The 23,928-nt window shown below is 46.2% G+C and overlaps 1 protein-coding gene across 1 annotated transcript; it reads left to right on the forward strand.

Moving 5' to 3' along the window:
- Nucleotides 1–434: 434 nt before the first annotated feature.
- Nucleotides 435–23,928, forward strand: LOC131265500 (uncharacterized). Its single transcript, XM_058267776.1, has 5 exons — nucleotides 435–925; nucleotides 12,295–12,831; nucleotides 14,747–14,968; nucleotides 15,685–15,909; nucleotides 23,736–23,928. Exons 1-5 carry the CDS (start codon nucleotides 435–437, stop codon nucleotides 23,926–23,928), a joined length of 1,668 nt encoding a protein of 555 aa, XP_058123759.1.

Consider the following 23,928-nt stretch of genomic DNA (forward strand, 5'->3'; position numbering starts at 1 on the left):
AAAACATGCACTGCGATCAGTGGGGAAGAGTAGTTCTGCTCAACGGTTTCAATGGGGGGAGGCTAATTTTACGCCCAATTAGCGTGATGCTGGTGTGGTTTGTGGCCGATGTGCGATTCGTACGGGAGAAAATATACAGCATATCAATGCTTGGTTGTACAAGCGGTGTTGAAGGCCATTTTTGTTGTTGTAACCAACGAAGCTGCTAGTTGAGACCTAAAATGAATGAAAAAATGGATCGAATTAAAAAGAATTGTAAAATGCAAATAAGAGTGAAAAATCCCAATCCCAAAGCCAATACTAAACCATGTGTTTCGTGTTTCTTCTCCAGATATCCCGGTGTTCGCGTCAGTGTGCGACGGTGTCCTTGTGCGACGCAAAGTCTGTAGTATATGTGCGTGCGGCCAGGTAACAAAATAAGGCTATCCTTCAGAATGGCACCAGCGCAGGGTCAACAGCAGGATCTGAAGCAGCAGCAGCAGCGGCAACCATCCAGTAATATGTCAAAAGTGAAAGTCCACCGCAAGGGGTGCCGGCAAGAATGGACCCTACTAGGGTCTAGTATTGTGACCGTCCTGTTGATGCTGTCACTGACAGTGACGCTGGCCGTCCGGGGACAGCAGCTACAGGAGGGTAACGGCGCACCGGAAGGCATTGAGTGGCTAACGCATCCGTCTTCCGGTGGTTCCCATCATCCACATCACCATCGCAAACATCCGCAACGACATCACCAGCATCGGGATATTGTTGCTGGTGGGGACGACGAAGGCGACGATGGTGGCGGCGGTGGCGGTATTGGTGGTCTACCGGCGGGGGAAAAAATGGAAAATTTTCTGCTCATCGATTACCTGAACGATGGTGAACGGGAACGTCGCCTCCATTATAATGGTATCATCGGCAAGGAGACAAGCATCGCCGACACTAGGTAAGTTTCCAATATCGATCCGCCGAAAAAGTGCCCTATTCGTCTTGGTGTGCCACTGAAGGCCATCCCTGCCGTGTGATGCATCCGGAGGACACTTTTGATGCATCGGCAGTTGTCGATAATCGTTCGTCCCAAATTGGGTAGAGAATTATAAAGAGTTGGGCTAAGACCAACGTCGTTCACCTGGGCCTTCCGAGCAAAAACTTAGATACTCCGCACTCCTCCTCAACTGTCCATAGTAGGTGGACATTCTCAAGTGGGTTGACTCAGTGGACAACTGTCGTCTCCACCTCTAGCGGAGGGTAATGCAGCAGCTAAAGTACTTAATTGTTGTCATCACAGGACAAAACATTTCCCCCATATTTCACATTCCGGCATAGTGGGACGGTCAGTTCCATGGTCGGTTCCACCCAGGTGGGCCACTCAGAGTGACTTCCGCTAACTCTAAAGTTATAGAGTTTTTTGGCCTTATCCTGCTGCCAGTCTCTCTTTCTGTCTCTCTCAATCGAGCGTAATCGTTGGCCACATTTTCCGGTCGTTAGCGCACTTGAGAAATGGAATGTCCTTCGGATTTCACTCACGAGTTAACGGAGCTGAGTGTGTGTGGTTGCATAGTTGTTTGAGACTTTTTAGGAAATTAGCAAATCTTGTCTAATTGACCGACCGGCATATGATAAGGTGGCGTTCATGCAACAATTATATGTATGAGGGTGAACGGCGACCGGAGGTGCAAATTTGTTTCCCGAACATGAGTGCTAAGTTTGGTCGAGGCGCAGTTTTTCTTCTTCCTGGCAAAGACTATGCCTTTACCAGTCAAATAAGAGGTACTAGATGGTGATATTTTTTTATTACATTTTTCCACTTCTATGAAGATACCTTTGGTAAACCAAAAAAGTGTCCACCGAGGCCTGGAAGAAAGCCAAAAGAAGAAGACTGGAGCGGATGTGGAGAACGACAGAACGAAATCGGATCGTGGATATCGGCATATATTTGAAAGGGTAATCATGACGTCGCTTGTTGCGCGCGTTAAGCTCACCTTTGCCGAAGGGAACCCTAGGAAAGGGGAAACACGCTGGTAGAAGACTCGAAGAAGCGTGCTGGAAATTGGATGCGCTTCGGAATTCGATCCGCGGTGGCGTGAGGGTTTGTCGTTCGATTTCGGGTTTTAATACAAACAATTTCGCAGAAACTGGTTTGGCTTGATAAGTATCACCTGATTAGGAACAAGCCGGTTGGCATACCGTTTTGCGGTTGGGTTCTGATTGGCTCCCGAGTCGCTGGCACGAGCTGTTCTTCGCGAGTATCATCCGATCAATGGTCGTAGCAACGTTGCTCACCTTGACCTCCGGATTGGGGACGTATTCATGGAGCTAGACGATCAACCTAATGAATTCTAGTTCAGCGTAGGTAGTGCGCAGAAGAAATGGATCTGCTATGTCCTAGTGCAAGATCAATCATTGTATTTATTTCAAGGGTAATCAACAAAGTAACCATCTCAAGAGATCGAATGACAGAACCTCACAAATTCGGTCTAAGATCAGCGCGTGCCAAGTGTGGCCAGACATTTTGTCGCAATTAAGTAACAGACGTGTTCGGGCACGAGTACACCCATCGAATCCAAAGATTGTTGTAGAACGATGTTTTATACACTGTAATGAAAACAACTACCACCGAAGGATTGAGGACTTGCACGATCCTAAAAAGTCCAAACGTATACGGTGGCGCCATCTACTGATACGATCTATCAATCTACCAGTCGAGTCCTAGTCACACCGTCATTACAACGGGATCGGAAGATATTTGAATCGGATGGGAATCGGTATCCACATCCGATTTCGGCCGGTACCGGTGCGCGAATGCGAATCTGTTGCCTATTTTTAAACCCAACCATCGGGGGTGACGATAGAAATAGATCATACGATCTTTCCCACGACCGAATGATGGGTGTGGTAGTAAGTACTAGTAGTAACACACTCAGCCAGAGCAGGTCGAAACACGCGGTTCTCGGTTAGTCTTTCAGGCGACAGACGACAATTGCATAATGGGGGTACGGTGATGGCTACGGAAACACGAGCGCGGTGTGGCAAAATTATTACAAAATGTTCGGGCGCTGTCGGGCAAAAATTTTGCAAGTTTGTTGTGCCGCAATACATTCTTCCACCCACCCTGAAGCACTCCCCCGGAAGCAACGGTTTGAGAGACGTGCGTGAGTGGATTCTGCATGTTTGTGTTGCGCACAGAAAAAAGAATATTTGTTTGTTTACACACGAGCGTGTCCCAAGTGCACGGTAGTGCAGCTACAACAGAAGTCGGGGTTGTCGGGCTGTCCCGGCGCTTATGCCGCGTAAAACCAATTGGTTAGCTTTCTCGGCATATCAAGCCAAAAAGACTCTTTAGTCCCGGCCAAATGCTAAAATTAACACCGGGTTGGCGTTTCGCGACAACTTTAAATGTCAATGTTGAAGACGCGCGCGTTGTCGATTCGGTAAAGTGGCGTGATATGCGTTGCGTCTTGTGCAGAAGATTTTAGAGAAATGGGAAGCAAAAGGACCAAACCAACTCCAAGGCATCGGCCATAGCGTTGATTGACAGGCTTTCCCACCGAGAATCGGATGCAAATCATTTGCGTTGACAGACGGAAGCGGTTTGTGGGAACTAAGTCTAGTCGCAGTTTAGAGCGTCCAATTGGGGGAATCAACGAAATATCTATTAATTCAATTTTCCAAAACTGTTTCTTGCGAATTTGGTGAACCAAAGAATCGCTTCGGACAATTCGGGTCCGATCGATTTGCCAGCATTTATGCGTTACAGACAATCTGTCGGTCGAATGGGAGTCACTTCATTTGACCCCCTTTTATTGACGGCAATCGAGCTTTATTCGCGCCATTTGTGCCTTGGGCGGATACCTCCATGGTGTCGTTGAACGATTGGCAACACTAAACGGTTTATGCGTGAGCCAATCTTGGGAAACTTTGACTCTCCCGCCGCCGTTATGATTAGTCCTTCCCAGACCTTGAAACGCGAACCTGATATCGGCGGGGAATTCTTCAGCGAGCGTGATCTGGACGTTCCCAGGGAATCATTTATTAAGACGGTGGTGCGGTGATGTTCCACACTAATTGACCCGTTCGATTGGCCCCGGCAATCACGGTGTCCCATATGGAGCACCTTATTCGCATGTGATGGCTCAATTAATCCGGAAAAGTAGGGAAACTGGAAATGAGAGCCATCATAAAAAATCAGTAAGAAGAATAACTAAAGAATAATATACCTGTAATGACTGGAATAGGAAGATATTAGCATATCAATGAGCATCTCCAGGATTGACCATCATTATTACCCTAGTCAACAATCGCGAAGGAAGTAAGTGTACGAGAACAACATACTTGACCCGGTCCAATGTCAGGTCCGTGTCAAATCTTCTGCAAGTTAGCCGATGATTCCTCATTCTTCAGGTCAGGTAGCAGAAAAGTCCGGTTTGCAGTCGACCGAGTAATGCCGCCTGAAGCAGGGGTTGGTTTTGTTTGCCCCACTGAAGTTCCAACCGCTTTCAAGTGAGTTCAAGAGTTAAGTAAATCTTTACTCTTTGGCGCGTTCACACTCGGGCGATCCTTGGGTTGAAGAGAGGGAAGAAGGACCGTCAAAACAACAACACAGTCTAACAAACGGAGTCGACATGCACATTGTTGTCATCAGTCGCCCGTTTCCTCCAGGGGGCCCACTCGGTCTCACCCTTCAGGCCTTGGGATACCGGTTGGCGGGGAGAAATGTGATGGCTCACTAACGTGAACAGCAATGAACATCACGCGATAAAGATAATGACGGTGATGGTCTTGCTGTTGGTTATTGTGTTGTACGAGGAACCAGATTTTCCTGTCCCGGCCACCAAGCAGGAGTCCTTCTGCGCCGTGGATGGCGGCACCAGAGAGTAGAGGCATAATGAAAACATTAAAAGCAATTTGGTCCAAACGGGTGCAATGGATGCTGTCTTGATCCTGCTACTGGCAGGAGAACCCTCATTACCTTCCGCGCGAGTACTCTGCCAGAGTGCGGCAACTCCTCCCTAGTGGAAAATGAAACAATATTCACACACTTTTCTCCCTCGCCGTTCGCGGAGCGACTTTTAGCGAAATGAGCAGCACGCGCGGGTGTGTGTCAAGGTTTTGCCTTTTTCGCCAACGGTGCACTTTGTATGCGAATATCATGGTAAGTATCTTCGTACACGGCGGGTCGAGGCGCAACATGCAGCGTTTGTTTATGCAGGGCCCGACCGGATCGGAAGTCGGCCCACCCTCACAGTTTTTCCAAAACGAAACGACGGCGAAGGTATCCGTGTGTTTGCAATTTGATACGAAGTGCTTCTCCTTTCCGTTTCCCTTCGTACAGCGTGTGTATCACTTGTTAAGTTGTTTCGAATAGTGTGGGATGGGACGGTTAAGCGAAGGGTACTTTCTATCCCGGATAGGGCTGGGAACTCCGCCCGACCCCTGGCCTGAAATGGGACACAGATTAGTCGGATTTACACTTATTCTAATTCGCAATGATAGTTGTCGCTTGGGAATTGCTACCATCGGCTTTCGAGCATAAAAGGAAGGGAGGGAGCATGCTGTCCTCTGTGATGCGGGAGGACAGTCTGTTGTTTTGTGTTATACGCGCGTATGGCTTACGGTGAGTTTTGGCTATATGCGGGAGCGTCCTGTGCCTTTTGGGAGACGATTGGTGTTGCCGAAAATAATTGGGAAGTTCTTTGAAGGTAGTGGTTACAAATGCATCATAAGAGGGACTTTAATTTCAATTGAAGTAAAGTTTGTAGAGATAGATTTAGAGCTAGAGTTCCTTTAAATGAATCCACGCGAAACTAAGGGAACCGATAGCCGGAAGAAGTAAACATTTTTCGCGTGGTACTCATCCGAGCCAGCAAAAGGAAACGTCACAGACGTCCGTTTCCTTAAGCTTATGGAAAACCCTTACGAAAGGCCACCTTCCACCATGGGAAGGTATTTCCCTGACACTTCGCTGGCTACCGATGGTTGCCGTCTTCGTCGCACAGGAAACGCCGAGAAGAAACTGACACCTGGGTAGAGCGGCGCGCATGTCGGACCACGCGGTTCCATGACGTCACGAAACATCGTACGATGTACGATGAGTTCTTTTTATTTCTTTGCCATTTGCCATGCAAACAAGCCATGAAAAAACGCTTACACGGTATTCCCCTCCCGCCCGAAGCATCAAGACCACCTCATCCACCGTCGTGGCAGCGCGTTGGAATGTAAATAGAAGCTGCCTGGGTAAGCGACCGTGGGGGGGAATGAATGAAAACGTGGCGGTTTCGGGGCATCAACCATTTTCGAATACCTAATTATAGACCCCGGCACGTCGAGGGGTCGAGTTTTTGGCAATCCGTCGAAATAAAAAAAAAGTACGCTTGGGCGGAAAGCGATTTTTTTTGGTGGCGGTCTCTGCCTACCGATGAGATCGGAGAAAAGGCGTATGGCGCTAAGGTGAGTCCCAACTAAAGGAAAGTCCGACGCGGCCTGCATGGCTGCAGTCCGGTTACGCATCGACGGACGAGTTCAAACATTTATGTTTCTTCTTAACCGGGGAAGAGTGTGCTCCCGCCACGTGGGGTTTTAAGGATGTCAAGAAGCCTGGATGGTCTGGTCCCATGGTGGCGCAAAGGCGAGGAAAATGGATGCATTCCCACGCCAATTTTACAGTTCCCCGTTCGGCTGAGTATGAAGTCGAAAGGTAAAATATGTTGAAAAAGAAAAAAAGCAACACCATGGAAAACCTCTTCACCTCTTCGAGCGCGAGGCTCCCTCGCCCGAAACGGAGGACGTCACCGGCGCAACACGATCTCCACGACATGTGTCGTTGCAGATGTGGCAGCGCGCGCGCGGAGTGGCAGTCAAATAAAACCGGAATCGACGAAATATGCAACTCCTGGTGCAGACAGCCGAGCGAGCAGTTGGAAAATTTATTTATGCTCACCGCTGGCGGCGATGGTGGTGGTTATGTTGTGTCTCCTTTTCCACGGAAGGGAATCAGCACGTGACGCGTGAAGAACGATGCATAACAGCGACTAGAAAGAAAGAAAAAAAGCAAAAGAAAACAGAACACGATCAGTTGATCAGATGTTTTGACAAGCGCTTAAACGGCTTGACAATGTCACGTGCGCGTGGGTGTTCAAATTTATAGCAGTCGATTACTTTTCGTCGCCGTCGCGGAAACCCCAACCCCGTGGAAGAGATGTTACAGTGTTAAATAAGGTACCATGAAGGTATTCCAGTTTCCAAAAAAATGTTACAAAGAAACGGCGAAAACACCTCATCTTTTGCTTCCCTCATGTAGTTTATGAGCTCATGGAATGGGGTTAAATGACGTTTAATATTTAACTGGGCATACTTTAAATCATCTGAGCTCAGAAGTAGAGCAGGAGACAACACTGACCTGTTCGGGCCTTTTGGATTTCGAACACACTCCAATCATATCCTGACACCGGCTGTGCATAACGATCCACAGAACTAATGGTACCGTTTGTCGATAAACTCGAAAACATGACGAAAACTTGTCGTAGTTTAAAATATACTTTCTTAAGGTGTCGCAACGATCGTCTGAAGACGTTATATTGTCGTTCTACACGATCCTCCTCGAGCCATTCTACTGGACTCTGTATCGTCTTACGTGTTGAATTGGTGAACATTCAAGAAAAGCATGGAACACATGGAGCACAAAAAGAAATGAAGGTATAAGAAAGTGATCGGCTGCCGACGGACATTTCCTCCAGGCTTCTCGGCTTTCGTAATCCGCCTTACGGATTGGTCGGAGTCATTAAGTCGGACCGTATCCCCTGCCACCCGAACAAACAATTATCCGCGAGGATGATCCAATAAATTTGATCAGTAAATTTTTATGAATTTTCCACCACGTGCTTTGTAGGAACGGTGCCGTTGAGACGATTACTTAATTCACGTCAGATACGTCCTCATGGCCGTACCGTTTTCCTCTAGCAGGTTGGACGACATTGACGATCTTCTTGTGCTTACTTCTTCGCCCCGCTGGTGAACCTTTCTTCTCACCTCGCGTCTTCGGGGGTTTGTCGAACGGTCCAGATACCTATCGCGATCGGTGGATAGAGCATCACATCTCCGAAAAGATTGTCCCGTCTGCTGCAGTCACATCGCCGGCTGCTTCTGTTGTTTGTAAATTCCGTTCCGATAGAAGCAACGATTTCAAGATCGAACCGGCCGCGGCATGCCGTAAAGTTGTGTCTGTCTTCAAACAACATTCTGAGATAAAACAGGAACAAAATAAAATAAAAAAAAAAGAATTCAAACAGTCCCCAGTCAATGAGGTTAGGAACCATTTGTGCCCATTCGATAGAGGAACCATTTGTGCCCACGGTAGTTGGCTGAAACTGAATCTCGCTTTTCACCGAAGAGCGAATCGTTAGGGATGACTGAAGAGCTAAACCAGAAGACAAACAAAGCTGAGACACGGGGTCTTTAAAACCGACAAAAGATCTGTGGGCAGCAGGCGGTGGTATCATTTCACTTTTAATTAATAGTCACGCGACGGTGGACGGATCGCCTTCCGTTAGGGTCTTGGCCCAGGTTGCTCGCCACCGCACGGCTCGTGAATTATGTACAGATTTGTTGGGATTTTGTACACGTTTTTCTTCAGAGGGGGTTTACAGAAGAAATAAGTAAAGCCAGTATTAATCTGAGCTCTACTTCGCTTGGACACACTTGACACCTAAAACACGGTACATTGTGATGATGGCGATGGAATCGACAGGGATTCAACAAGTGATTGTTTAAAATCGATCAGTTACATTCCTAAACAGAAAAGGGTTAATATCTTCTTGGGAAACTGCGTACGCACTAATAATAACCGACACGGTAGTGCAGTAGACAAATAAATACCCTACCAAGAACAGAGCTAAGATTCGCTTTCGTTGGAAGAGATGCAATCCTCCGGCTCCTTAAGTTCTTCAATGCGCGCAAACGGCAACTGGACTGTTTATTTTGATTTCCCTTGGCACTGGAAAAGGGCTAGCAGCAGTTGGGCCAGTTTTTCTAGAACGATTATTATTGATGATTATTGGCGGAAGCAAGCAGGGGCCCGGCGTTCGGGTTCCATTCGCTTCGCTGCCTTTGATGTCTCCTCCACTCAACAGAGGGAACCCGATGGAACTACTTCAAATGATCTTCAGATCTTTTTCGATCGTAAATGCTAATAAACGGTGCGTGCATCTTGGCTGCGATGGATGCGCCTGCATCTAAATGGAGCTTGTTCCCGGGGATTAATGATTGTTTACGACATCGATACTTAAAAATAATACTATCGAGTCATTCAATAATTCTGGATATACTTTTTTATGTAAGTTTGATCTAATGCATTCTATTGCATGTCTAGATAGAGTAGGTTCATGGAGAATTTGGAGAATCAGAACCGAATGGTATAATTCTATAGATCATAAGAACGCAATAAAATCGGAACGATAACATAGGAAGTAAAACCTTTAAATCGGCTTAAGCTTAGATCTAATGGGATTACATTGAAATGTATTAAAATGACGACAAATTGATTCTTAAGCCCCATAAATATATGCGTTCTCTTGGAACGGTACATTTATTTAAAGGTTGCGATACAACCTCGGTTCATATGTGCATGAACCACCGTGAGCTCCGTGAAATTTGAAACTAGACCATCGTAAATTCATTAATGTACTGAGTTTTCAATTCTTTCACATGGCAATGTCGGTATGATCAATCAAAAATTCAGCCAACCTTTTCGAATGGGTTGCTTTTCTAGTTCTCCGAAACTAGAATGTAGTGACAAAAACATTTGCGGTTTTTAGATGGATTAATACCGAATTTTTTTTTCGAAAGAATGAGAAGCGCTCCAGTAACATGAGCCATTTCAACCTTAATTAAATATGAGAAAGGTAGGAAAATAAGAGGAAATAACTAGCGATCAAAGTTTAACGAAGTGAGGAAAAATGCTTTGAAACTATTTTTAGTAGAGCAAGCATAATTTAACTGAATGAAGGATAAAAAAAACCCTATCGCTCAAGACCCTATTACCCTGTTGCATTTTTGATATCCAAGAAAAAAAACGATATACGAACGTGCTCGCGGCGTGTAGACATGCGATCGGAGCGACAAGGTTTTGTTTTTCGTCCACTGGCATAACTTTTTGCTATAGATTGCAATATTTATTCCTTTTTGCCAAACACACCGTTTTCCTTTCCGTACTATTTCCTCCACCGTCTACGACGCCCGTGGTTCAACGAGTTCAAGGTAATTTAATGCGATTGCATGACCGCAATCGAGTGCGTCACATCCTTTTTTTTGTTGGGAATTCGGTTTCGAGTTCATCATCCGAAAAGGAAGAGTTCGCGCCAACCGCAAGACATTGGCCGCTCTCTTGGAAGGGTGATGGTGGTTTGCGAATTTCGGCTCCGATTCAATCTGTCCCATATTGGGCTCCAGCTCCCGGCAGCTTCGGCATCGGTCCTAGGATCGACCATGGTGGTAACGCTGCGAGTCTAAGCATCTAAAATGTAAAAAGGGACAACCTAATCGGCTTTACTTTAAGTTCCCCGACGCTTTGCTCAGTCGGGATCGGTCCAGCCAGCCGGGCATTCGACCCGAAAGGGAACGCACACACCCATTCACACTAGTTCTGAGTGCGGTTTTTTGGAATTCAAATAAACATTTCGTCACTTTAGCATCCTCGTTAGGAACTGGCATGTGACCGCTCCTCTGAGGAAGGGATATAAAATATTCTACCCTTAAATTTGTGTCCCCCGTACCCATTCCGAAGGTGTCGACGATAAAAGCTTTTTTTCTACATTAGGTAACAAGTGACAGATAAATATGGGCCCAGAGTTCTAGAAACATGTGTGAGCAAAGATTTTATTATTTAAAGTAAAACAGGAGTTTCGAAATATGTTAAATTCAGTCACAACGTTGATGCCAAAGATGAAAAGAAAACATTGAATCAAATACTTCCCGGAAAATAATCTTCGTCAACATAAACGCATTATGGTGAAAGCAAGTACTCCTTACAACGAAATTTGGGAGTCAGCAAATAAATCGTGCGAAAAAGGTTATGAACCAATTGATTTTTCCTCGTCTCGACGCACATCAAAAGGTAAAACAAAAAAAAATGTGACCAACCGAGAAACTGCTTGACGAAAATCTCTAACCCTCATCGATTGCGCCACTCGAAGGAAGCCAAGGGGACCGACCAATGGTCACGTTTGGTGTGTGTGTGTGTGTGTTTTCCAACAGCTTTCGTAGTTTCTGTTCCCGCAGCGAAACAGAGTTGTAAAATTGTGCACGATTGGGTCAACTCGATTTACGAGATTTTGTAACCGCCAGCAAACAACCATAGAGTGTTGTGTGATGTTTTTTCGCTGGCCATCAACATGCTCGGATGATTGTAAATTGTGAATGTCCCCGTTGGTGCGCTCTTCTTTGGGGTTTTCGCTTGAGCAAGACGTCGAGTGTAGGACACCGGCGGAAAAGAAGCTATGGAAAAAATGGGAAACTAGGAACTACCTTCACGATCAGAGCCGCGCGCTGGAGGGCGGTCACCATAAAACACGCAAGACCTAGGCTGCTCATCAGCGTAAAGCCCGGCACACGGGAAGCCCTTCCCGAGAATGGCTGTAAATGTTTCCTACCTGGCCCAAGCCACTCAACGCTCACGCTCACCCGAGCTTGCTCTTTAACGAAGGAATTCGTGGGTTTTTAATTGGATTCCGATCACTATGCGCGCTTTGCGGCGGGAAGAAAAAATCACCGAGTGACATAAACGATGCCCTAATGAGGTTGGCACTCCAGCGGGGCGTGCGTGGTCCGATCGGACAGAATTTATGCTGGACATTCGAGAATGAATTGGAAAGCATCTTTCTTCCCCCGACCGCCCTTTGATGGACACGCGCATACAAAACCCACCAACAGCCATCGGCGGAGGATGTTGTGGTTGTTGTAGAATGAATAATATTTTCATTTTCTGAAATGCTGAAATGATCTCAGACTACTACGTAAAATTAGGTCACAAGCAAGAGACCGTGATTTTGGTCCTTATCAAGAAATACGCATGAACTTTGTAGCATTTCTGGCAAGAACTTTCCTGAATCCACATCGCATGAGTTTGGACAGATTAGCGAATTTCCAGTTTGAGTCAGATTATTCTAGTTCCTTCGCGAAGTGATGAGATAAAGCTAGGGTTATCAGCATGAAACACGGCTTATGCAATTGCTTGAAACCATGTCGCAATAAAAATGAACCTGATAGCTCAACTTTGGACTAACGAAACGCCTTTTGTTTACTTCTCTTATCTCTTCCCCCCAGTTCGAATAAAACGCTGAGTCTTTGGCAAATGGCAACACCCAAGTACCTGATGCAAATCATCTACAACAGCGACGGCGATATGATGGACTGCGAGTACGTCCGGCAGCGACCTCTGGTCCTGCAGTTCCGTTCGCGCTTCACCGCCGAGTTCGCCCAGGGGCGGGCCCGAAACTTTACCTCGCCGTACAACTTTCCCGCTGGCGCCGGTCGTCACTCGCTCGTGTCCGATCACGACTTCCAGGAGTACATGGAGCACGGTGTCGTCACGCCCGAAATGGACGAGCTGCAGTACAACGTGTACGAGTTCCCGGCCGGCGTCGCGTCGCCCGCCAGTAACGATGTGTTCGGCATGCGAAATCTCACCTACATTCCACTGCACGACCGGGCAGACATACCGGTGGAGCTGCAGGGGCAGCTGAATTTTCACGAGCTCAAGCAACGGTGCGACGTGCGGCATATGCAGCTGAAGGAGATCGCAACCGGACTGCGCAGTTCCGATCCCGAGCACAAGCGGATAGCGAACGAGAAGCTGCAGAGGTAATTATCCACGGTTGGAGTGATGTTTAGCGGCCCAGTTCGAAGAGATCACCATCCTTATCACCAACCCCCGCACCCCACAAACTAACAAGAGAACCACCAATTTCCATCCTGCACTTCCCTTATGCTCCGTACACGGGACTTCAGTATCATCAAACGGACCACGTTAGCACATGGCTTCCTTTCCTACGAGCATGCACACCTCGTTTTTTTTTCGGACCCAGTCATCATCACCACCACCGCCATCACCGAGCAAAAACAATCTTTGGCAAAACGTAAACAAACGCTAGTGTTCGGGAACTTCCAAAATTTGCCTTGTTTACCTTCACCCGACTGGTTTCGAGCAAAACCATTTTCGGCAGCGCTTGGTCAATGCCATAGTGACCATTGTGAAGGCGAAAAATTTGCATTCCCACCCGTTCAAAGCTAGTTCACAATCCAACACGAACGGTTCGTTTCTTTACCACGCACGCAAGTCACCCGTTTTGGCGCACGAACTCTAACCTCGCGTAACCCCTTACTAACCGGAAGTCGGGCGGCGAAAGGAACACACACCGGTTGCCGGAATGAGACGGATGGATCGTTGCAACAGTCGTTTATGTCGCTCCCGGTCAACCGGAGAATGGACAGAGCACAAACCATTAGCGAACGGAAGGTCGCTCCAATCATGGTAGGGGGGACGAAGCCTAGCCGAGTAAAAAGGAAATGTATGTTACAACACGATCCAACAGGCAACTGTTACATTTCTCCCTCACCGTTTGCAACACAGTTTGCGGGAGGGGGTGCGACTGATTCCGCGAACCGTATCGCGCGATACTCCCCGCTTTTGTTGTTTTGCACCCTCTCCGCTGTTGCGCTCTCCTAGCGCTACGTCATGGGGCCTCATCTTGGCATCGGAATGTGTCGATGACGAGCAGGATATGACGTCGCTACGAACATTGCGTGCGCTGTTGTCAGTGCCATCATTCCCATAAATCACGCCAAAAACAGGGCTGGAAACCGGTCTCGGGACCGATGAGGTGCGGTTTGAATATAGCCTTTCTCTTTCCGCACCGCAACCACCTTCGATTGCCTTCGATTGTATGGAATTCGTTAACCCTGAAGACTAAGGTGATGAAAGATGTCGGAGAATCGTCAGGTGGATTGGGATTTTGGTTTTTTTTTCTTTTTGAAGATAAACTCACCACTGGACTCACCAAGTTCGATTAATCACCGTGATCGTGAAAACATGTCGACTTATGATGGACGCTTCCTTATCGGCAAACGGAATGGGTTGTTTTCCTTCCGGACTAACATTCGTTGGCAATCGTTTGTTGTTTCTACAGTTAGATCTGGAGATTATTTCTGGAATTTGGAAATTGGAAAAAAGTTTTAGAATTAATATGGTTACGGTTAATATTACTTTAGGAAAAGTTATTATTGGATTAACTTATAAACTTGTATTTACATACACAAATCTAATTGAAAACTAAACAGAAAAGCACTAATAATATTTAAACTGCCCTAGTTTTCGGCATGCTTATAATTAGTAATCGATGAAATATTCAAATATTTCAAATACTATAGTTTACTTGCACATTACTAATTAGTACTAACTGTATCCAATTTTACCACGAAATAACATGAATGCCCTAAGTTTGTTTGGTTATTATCTTAGTTAGCTTTCGACATAGCTTCCTAATTTTATAAAAATTGTTCAGTTTTTTTATCAATCATTAGATAAGTTAACCCCCTTACGAACGTTTGGTCAGTTTATTAACTTTCGAATTTTTATTTTCGTTTCTTTCCATATGTTTCTTAAATGATTTGCCTCTCGTTGAATCGCTTATCCGCGTGCGCATTCGCGACCAAACCTAACCACTACCCAACTATCTCCGTAAATCAACTCTCGCGAACCCGCGTTGGCCGCCCACAGGCACAAGCGTGCGATCGCCGACTGGTTCCTGTCGCCGAACACGAAATGGTGCGGCAAGGGACATTCGGCCGCCCACTACCACCAGCTAGGAGGCGCATCCCGCGCGGACATGTGCTGCCGGAAGCACGACCACTGCAAGATCATGATACCGCCCATGGCCACTCAGTGGAATCTGTTCAATTTCCGTCCCTTCACGATCAGCCACTGTAGCTGCGATATGAGGTTAGTCTTGAGTTTCCCCCTTTTTGCAACGGCAACGCGATGCGTTCCGGTAGGCAAGTTTGGATGCGCCACTGGCCTTCCTCCTATCGCCGTCCGGTGATTGCTGCTTCACTTGCTGGAGGTGAGCTTTCACCGGAGGAGGCAAACAAACGAGAGCGAGGGAGCTATAAAGAGAGATATTTGAGGGGTGGTGAAAATTGCCAATAGTTTAGGAAGGGTATAATTTTATACCGACTGCCGACTTCAGTTTAGAGGATCTCCGCCGTGCTGAGTACGCCTCAAAAAGATATGGTTCATCCTCTTCAGTGACGCAGGTAAGCCCCCGTGGTGATGGTCGTGGTGGTGACCGTGATGATAAACAAAGTTGTACTGTAGCACTTTTCTGTTCCCGAAACGTAAGGAGTGACAAACAGTGCATCTGTTGGCCGCAGGATATCTAAGTCCCGACGATGATCTGATCCTGTTTTCTTATATATTTGATCCTTCCTGGTATTCCAACATCTTTTTCTTTCCTCTCCGGCGCCTCTGAGGCGAACGATAAATGACATATTTCCTTATCCAGTGGTCCCATTATCCCTTCCTCCCTTTGACGCAATCAACACGTGATAAACTGTTCGAACTCGGATGGCCCAAATACCGTCGCACACTTCGATCGATAATTAAATTATTTCCTCCCCGCTTTCCAACCCGGAATACAAAACCTCATCATCGAACAGGCAACGGCGCGACCTGTCCGACATGCTGCGCGTTCCCGGTACGAAATGGTGCGGCAAAGGCTGGAGCGCTCGCAACTACGTCGAGATGGGCGGCTACTCGAAGGCGGACCGGTGCTGCCGTCAGCACGATCTCTCCTGCCCGTTCTGGATACTTGGCTTCGAGACGAAGTACAGCCTGTTCAACTGGCGCGTCAACACCCTGATGCACTGCAGCTGCGACGAGAGGTAACGGGGTGAATGCGGGTCATTCCGGTGGTGGGCGGGTAGCGAAAATTGATGTTGGATGGCCGGAGTCAATCCCCCAACGTTGCCCTTGTGGTTGCCCGCCATCGTCCGTGTTATTATATGTAATAACTTCCCAGCCATGCGAATCAATCCTTTGGCTTTATGTTCGAGTGGTGGAGATGAGATGTTCTGCAATGATTTGATTCATGAAGTTTATACAGGAATTTTTGTTTGTAAGGGGAAATTTTACTTACACTAATTTTATGTTAAACATTTTGCGCACGAGAATTGAAACTTTCACTTAGTTAGATAATGTTTACTGTAGACTATTTTTGAGTTATCCTACGAGTGTTTCATGTCTAGGACCGGTCATTGAAAATACCTATAATTTGCGGAGATCGATCGTACAAAAGGATCGGGTTATGGACAAGATACTAGCCCTTCCTACTGTGTACTATAGTGGTGTAAGACCATGAACACGACTTCTGACAAACGACGTTCGGTCAACAATGCCCCCGATGCAACGAACTGCGCCCTCGATGATTGATGACCTTTCTCCGGCGGCAACCGATAATTTGTTACCGGCCCCATTCTGGCAACCACTCAGCTCCTCAGCACGAGGCACAAACTTTTCAGGAACCCAAAACTGCTGCCAGACGACCAAAGAGAAGTCGATCGACCACCGCATGATCGAAATTGATTATAATGAACGATGCTGTCGATAAGTTTTTACAAATCACCACGCAGCGTACCCTTCGGCTTTGGCTTTGAGGAAAAGGAACGCAAGGAACTCCAGAAGGCAAGGGTTGATGTTTTTAAATTGAAACATCACCAAGAGCGATCGATTTGCCGTGACCTCTCCGCGAGGATCATGTTCGATCGATCGCGTATCGGTTTCGATTTCGGAGGGAACCATAACAAGGTGCTGTTAGAAAACCTTTGCAAGTGGTTGGTGAGAATGTTACCTTTCCCACCCAAATGGCTTCCCATTGTTGAGCCGTTGGAAGAAATGGAGTAATGCTCGGATTGATCAGTTAGCTTTGGAGAGCATATCAATCAAACGGCTAGTGTGGAAAGTGGCCGGATGAAAAGTGAACGGTTTTCGTTTTAATATCTTCGATCTAAAATGAGAATAATTTCTAATTGTCACGCTCTAATGGATAGGTTATAGATACGTCTGGTAGATGAGATACGATCTTGAACAACGGTGCATATTAGTTCTACTTTGCTTTGTTTCTTAATGCACACGTCAATTACATAAAACTTGAGAAAAGTGCCTAAAACGGTTTCTGATTTCCTGATAATAATCAAGTTTTAAACATTTCCACCTTATTTGGAGCGAATAAAGAGCCTCCTCAAAATGAAAGCAGTTAACAGAATATTTCTTATGCATAAATGAAGCGATAAAGTTTCATATAATGCGTCATCGCTTCATACGACGTATTTAGCTGAACCAAAAGTTGTATTTGTGAACCATGTGTGGTTCCTTACGGTATCAAATAAGGGGAAAAACATTCTCAGGCAATCAATTTGAGCCGCAAAAGCCTGCTGAGTAAAATCTGATGCTCATTAACGTCGACTTTGGATCAATTAACGTTCGGTTTGCGTACGTGCAGCCGATTGACGTTTGTTCCAATTACTAAGTATGAAGGCGAGCCCCTGTTCCTAAATATGTATTCGCAAAGAGAAAAAAAAAATCTGCTCCTTAAGATAAGCTAGTTTTTGAATATTTTCTCTAGCATACCAATAGAAATGGAAACAGAAATAACTATACAGTTTCCGACAAAGAAAACAAGAGATGAAAAGTGCCTTGTTCAAGTGGCATCGGTACCTAATGGGCAATGTTTCGTCCTTCTTGAAATCAACTGGAAAAAGTACAAAAGAAATCCTTCCCCTCACACGACACGTAAGGAAGGGCCGGCCTGTATTCTTCGATGGCAAATAGGGCAGATACACCCGCAACGGTGGTGGTAACACTAAGAAGGATTGACACAGTTTCCCAGTGCTGCTGCTGCTGTTTACTTTAACCTTGCTGGAAACGAGGTGGCAGAATGTGTTTGATGTTTATCTTCGCCAGCTCACCCCGGTGCCGTTGGTAGAATTAAACACTTTCCCAGAGGTCGAAAATGGACTCCGATACTCGACGTCGATGCCGATTCGATTGACCGTGCCGAGTCTAACTTCACATCAAATAAATCAATGTTGCCAGTTGGTTTCTTTTTTATGAACTTCCCTTTCTTTGTTAAAATCCTTCAGCGAACTGCACTCGGCCATTTCTAGGGCCCTGTTTATTTAGGCTTCCCGACCTTCGGGAAAGCGGCTAGCGGTAGGAAGAGGTCGGAGCGTCGTTCTTTGACCGCTTAATGATCCGTGCCCTTCGTTCACACCCAATCGAACGCAGCGAAGGAAGGCTGAAGAGAAAAAGAGTCGAGTTAAGATATAAAAAAAGGAAAAACATGCGTGTTCTCGGTAACGCACCGTTGCTTAATCTAAAGCCCCACATTCCCTCCTTGCTTTCCCGCCAAACGCTGCCACAACGCTCTTTTGAAGGCGCCATTTGCTACGGGGTGGGAAATTCTTCCCGACTCGTACGGTGGCTCCGATTGGATTCGTTTGTGTACGCAGGAAACCTGTGTAAGCGCGCGGGCTCCAGGACCTGTGGTCTGATAATTGATTGACTAAATAGACCGCGTACCTTTGCCTGGTAGGTGGCAGTTGAAGGCCCCGCGCACAGCGGGGCTATTGTAAAATGACTTCGTTTGTAGCTGACCTAGGCAGACGGCATGGGCTCCTGTCAGCAGCCAAGTTTTGACTGGCGTCAGATAAATGACTGAATTGCCCAGCAATGGCTTCATCTTCATGAGGAAGTTATTAAAATATCATTCACATAACGATACTGAAGGGTTCATAATCATAACAACGATTAGTTGAACTGTTTCCAACCGGAAATTCTGCTCATCTGAAACAACAAAAGACTTCAATGCTGTGAGGAACGGAAACAAACATCTTAAGTTTTATGGAAAACTATGAGATAAAGCTACAAGATGAAGGGCATGCTTGAAGCTAGTTGGAATATAATCTTGTCCACCAACTTCCAATCCCCTTAAGATATTCTTCAACCCTCCAACGAATCTAGGTTACTATTTCAACCAATTTTTCTTGCAACATTCTAGCCAGTGTTCGAACCAAAACACTAGACTGGTAAATTCCCTGGCAAAGAAAAACGAAACCAGAAATAATAAAGCAATTTGGAAACTGGGAAGAAACGGAATGAACGGATTATTAATAACACTCCCATTAATTTTTCGGGCGATATGATATGTGTCCGGCGGGAATCCTTTAAGAAATTAGGAAATGTGATTTGGAGAAAATGTGTTTTTTCGAAGACGCTTTCTTCCTACAAAGCAGAGAATAGATACATGACAACATGGAACTTCAACGAAATAATTGCTTTGCTTGGAGAAAAGTATCGTTGAACGAAGGGGTTTTGAAGAGAAAAAAACAGCATCTGGATAGAAGAGAGCGCATCGCGGGGTGATATCCAATGACCGAAAGAATCCGGAACCGATTTGTTCTAGCCAACAGCCATTCGTCGGACGACAAACGGACGAAAATTAAGCCCTAGTGGTCCCGCGTGGAGGAGATTTTTATCAGCAAGACGTACAAATTGATCGAGAATGGGAATTAATTATCAAGATCGTATCGTCGTGAGTGGTCGTGGAAGAAAGATATCAAGTCTATGTTAAAGGACACCCATGCGTCAGGGCACATCTATCATAACCTCCACTGAATAGTTCAACCCGACGCCCGGACGTCCTTTCGTGTTTGCGTTAGTCTTTGCGAGCGGCCTAGAGAAAAAAAAACATATTGTTTGGAAACGATGAAAAGAACACTGGCGAGAATTCATCCGGTGACGACATTTTGCAACGTGAGGACAAACGGCGTCTTATGCGTAGTTGCCATCGTTATGATTGTCTGCAATTTATGGTTTCGCATAAATACGGCATCACCTTCCTCGGGAACCAGCGGGGACCTAACCCGATGCGGAAATGCTTGGGCGCTCAAGATTCCAGCCCATTCTTCTCCGGCCCGTAAAGTGTGCGCGATTTGTAGGCCTAGAACGTGGCCACTTCTTAGCCATCAGCACACACACACGTGCACACATTCACAGAAGAGGGACAACCATCGACAGGGCGTGCAAGAAAGTGATACCCACTCGAGAAGTGCCTCTCGACGGCGACTTCCGGAACCGGACCATTTCTCCAACTGGGGGTTTGGCATTGGCTTCTTTTCTCCCGTTTCTCTCGCACTTGAGCGGAGAAAGTGTGTGGCGCGATTGGTCATGGAGGTGTTGCTACTGTTTCCGGCCATTTAACAGATTGGCACAAACCCGGTCGGCCGTTTGAAGTTGCAGCGCTCCGTACGGGACGGAGGTAACCCTGCCGCCGTACGGGAAACCGAAGCGAATCGCTCTAGAGGAGGGCTGAAAAGTGGACATCTGTCATTGATTTCCGAAATCGTCGAGCTCGAACCGGGGCGGGGTACGAATTTCCTCCGGCGACGGGTCCTATAACACCCAGGGATGGGACGCAGTTCTTTTCTCGAGTGGCTTCGCGGTTAGGGTTCGGCAAGGGAACCCGAACTTTCGATCGTAGATAAATTTGTCATAATCTATTAGCCGCCACCTTCCGGTGGATGGTTTTGGTTCGGTGTTGGTTGATTGATTGTACACGCTTCGGTTTCGTTGTGGCCTGAATCGACCCCGAGGTTTTGGGAGAAACTGAAACGAAACAAAAACTGGTAAGCCCAACATCATAAAATGCAACAATGATTCAATTTGTTGTGCGTTTTGTACAGGGCTGATTAAAATAATCAATAGTAAAAATCAGCATTATTTCAAAAGACAAAATGAAAACATGTTTAGATCGAAAAAGAAAAGTAACGTTCTGCTTCACTAAACGATGGCACACAACCTGCCGACAATGCCTTCCATTCAAGTGGCAATAAATGTTTACCGATGGAAGATAATTTTACCCCAAATGGTCGACACAAACGGTGTTCTCCCCGATCAATCGTGGCTGCTTGCGAAACCGAGAGTCGTTTGAACGAGTGCAACTGATAAAATAATACATAACGGCAGCATATTGCCGCTCGCTGCATCGTCTTCGCTGGCATGCGATAGGAAGTGAGGTTTCAATTCGCCGCTACCGAGACGAAGTGTTCCTTGAGAATGAACCAACGCGCGATGAGCCAGCCGTTTCTAATGGCCACCAACTTTAAAGACACTTTCAATCACCAGCACGCTTATCCACTCGATTTCAAGTGTAGGGAGCGCTACTAATCATTCGCCACCGCTAAATGGCCGCTTGTCGTTTTTCTCCCCCTGGTGGCGGTTGGGGTTCGGTCACGGGGAGGTCAGGCTCTCGGTCTCTGTGTTCTATTTTTTGTTAATGTAAACGATCTTAATTAAAATCATCAACTTTGGCGCCACTTCTGGGTTGTCTTCCCGTGGCTTCATTCGTCCCGGTTTCCGCTGCAAAGAATTGCATCAACCCTCGGCCGGGTCTTCAGAGAAGCCGGGACAGGACAACAAAACGGGGCGGAAAACAAAAGTAGCAAGCATCTACCTTCATGTTCTGTTTGCTTTTGTTTGGGAAACGTGTTAAAGATGGATACTTCTGCAGGACTGAACTAAAAAGCATCCGTCGTGTCGCTTAAAAGGATGCGGCTCGAAAAGAACTCTGGCAAAACGGGGAAGCCGAATGGATTGACTGTTAAATGCTTGTATCTCATCCTCCGCTCACCCGAAATGCCAGGAGTGGCAGAATGACACCTGAATGAGGGCTAACAAAGAGGTGTGGAACGGTGCATGGTACAAGTTCTAACAAGTATAGCAAAGATGAAAAACCGTCGCACAAACGGTTACGACAACGGCGACATTTTTGTAAGACTCACTTCTGTGCTCCTCTTCGATGGTTTGTCAGAAGTCATCCGCCATTCGGCTGTGCTGCGGGAGACAATAAAACTGTCACCGGCAGGACTTCTTTCGGTAGTCCTCTAAGGAAGGGTATGACTTACCAGTCGAAGGGTGTTTGCGACTTTACGGATTCGTTTCGAGGGCATATATAAATCGTCGTAGGTCAGTAGGATTACACCTGGATGTTTTTTTTTTCACCACCACGAAAGTCTTTCGAAACAGTCCGTTCATCGTTCGTTTTTTGGCGAAGTTCTGAAGGCATTAATTTGGCAGCCAGGGTATCCTAGAATTCCGGGGCTCACAACCTCGACGGCGTGGGTTCGAATCCCAACCGAGACCGGACCCTCCCCTGTACGAGAGGACTGACTATCCACGTACACATAGGGTAAAAAGTCTCGTAAGTCCTTTACGGGCAGGCATGACCAAGAGGTCGTTACGCCAAGAAGAAGAAGATATCCTAGAATTAAAGAAAAAGTAACGAGTTAAATATTTGTTTCATGATATTTTGAGTTGTAAGCCAAAGATAATAAGGCAGAAAACGATCTTTCCTTGAGGCAGCAATCAATTTACACTTTTATGCACATCTATCCGGGGAATATTACATGAAAGAGGAAATTAATTCGACAAATCTTAATGACGGTCGCAGGACACACGCTTAATTGGGACAACGAGGATTCCGCGAATAGTTTTACTGCATAAACATTACACTCATTCTCCCGAAATTATTTGGCTCATTGCATCCGGTCACCGATGCTTCTGTTGGGTTTCGCGGGTTCACTACTTCCGAGAGTTTGCTCGTAATTTTTTCCATTTGGTGCCGTCGACCCACCCCTCGTAAGGACACGTTGGGCCCATTTTGGGTCGATTGGCAGAGTGTGCTAATGGCAGTTTTATGCGTTCGGCAGGCTAGGCCTGGAAATCGTCGATTCATAAAACGGCTGGCCATCCCCGGACGAAACCACCATTGCGCAATGCGTTTTGTCGAACGGTATTGCGAACGGCTGGGATGATTTAGTTGAGAACTTTTATCGCTCCTCCCCTCGCGTGGCCAAGTTTGAGCGCGGTACAGTTTACCGATGCGCACTTAATGGAACAGAATCATTCGGATTCGATTTCTATTTGCACAAAGTGATAGATATTACGAGGTTTTTGAGGCGCAAAAAAAAAGTGCTAGCTCAATTCGAACAGACATGTTAAAAACCACTATTCAATTTGCGGAATCGGTCAATCGACACCTTGCATCCCGTAGATAAAAATCTTCGATAATCCGTTTAAAGAATTAGATTATTGTAGGATTTTCTTCCTATTCCCAGCCAATTCACACAATTGAGGGAAAAAGTACAGGCGCCTTTTGGAATCTTATATAGAAAGATGATAATCTTTATTGCTGTTAGCATTTCCCTTCCTTTTCTTAAGGCAGCTGGAGAGGTTTTAAGCTGCTGGAAACCATGCACTATCGATGCGCTGATGTAGCTAAGATAAGGAATTCCGAATTGATGGCGAAGGAAGAGAAAAGAACCACATTTTCGTGTGACAAGGGATGCATCAAACACGTCATTTCAGAGAGTTTGACGGCAATAAAGAGATCAGCGATGGACCCGGTTGACGTTCCGATAACATAATTCTTTCTATTCGCAGGATAACTGATGTCCTTCTGTATACAATGTTTTTAAGTTATTTAATTTGATTTCTTACTCTTATTTCAGCTTAGACCATTTTTTTCCAATTTTGTACTTTAAAGCTCTCGCTCTCTCAAGCTCTCTCGTTTGTTTGGTTAATTTCTGATATGAGAAGATTATTAAAAGTTTTGAAGCATTTAATTAAGAACTTTTTTTAATTCCGTTTGCAGATTCCGAACCTGCCTCAAGATGGCCGACTCCAGTGATTCCAATCTGGTCGGCAAACTGTTCTTCAACATCGTGCAGATGAAGTGTTTCGTGCTGAAGCCGGAAACGGTGTGCGTGAAAAAGTCCTGGTGGGGCAAGTGCGAAAAGAAAATCCGTCGCAAGCGGGCCCACCTGCGGGACAATCGCAAGTTCTAA

The sequence above is a fragment of the Anopheles coustani genome, chromosome 3 (genome assembly GCF_943734705.1).
Source record: "Anopheles coustani chromosome 3, idAnoCousDA_361_x.2, whole genome shotgun sequence".
Classification (NCBI taxonomy): Eukaryota; Metazoa; Arthropoda; class Insecta; order Diptera; family Culicidae; genus Anopheles; species Anopheles coustani.

Coding starts and splice junctions, on each gene's coding strand:
- LOC131265500 (XM_058267776.1), top strand. CDS start 435: ATGGCACCAGCGCAGGGTCAACAGCAGGATCTGAAGCAGCAGCAGCAG. Junction 14,969..15,684: donor CACTGTAGCTGCGATATGAG/GTTAGTCTTGAG, acceptor ATCATCGAACAG/GCAACGGCGCGACCTGTCCG. Junction 15,910..23,735: donor CACTGCAGCTGCGACGAGAG/GTAACGGGGTGA, acceptor TTCCGTTTGCAG/ATTCCGAACCTGCCTCAAGA.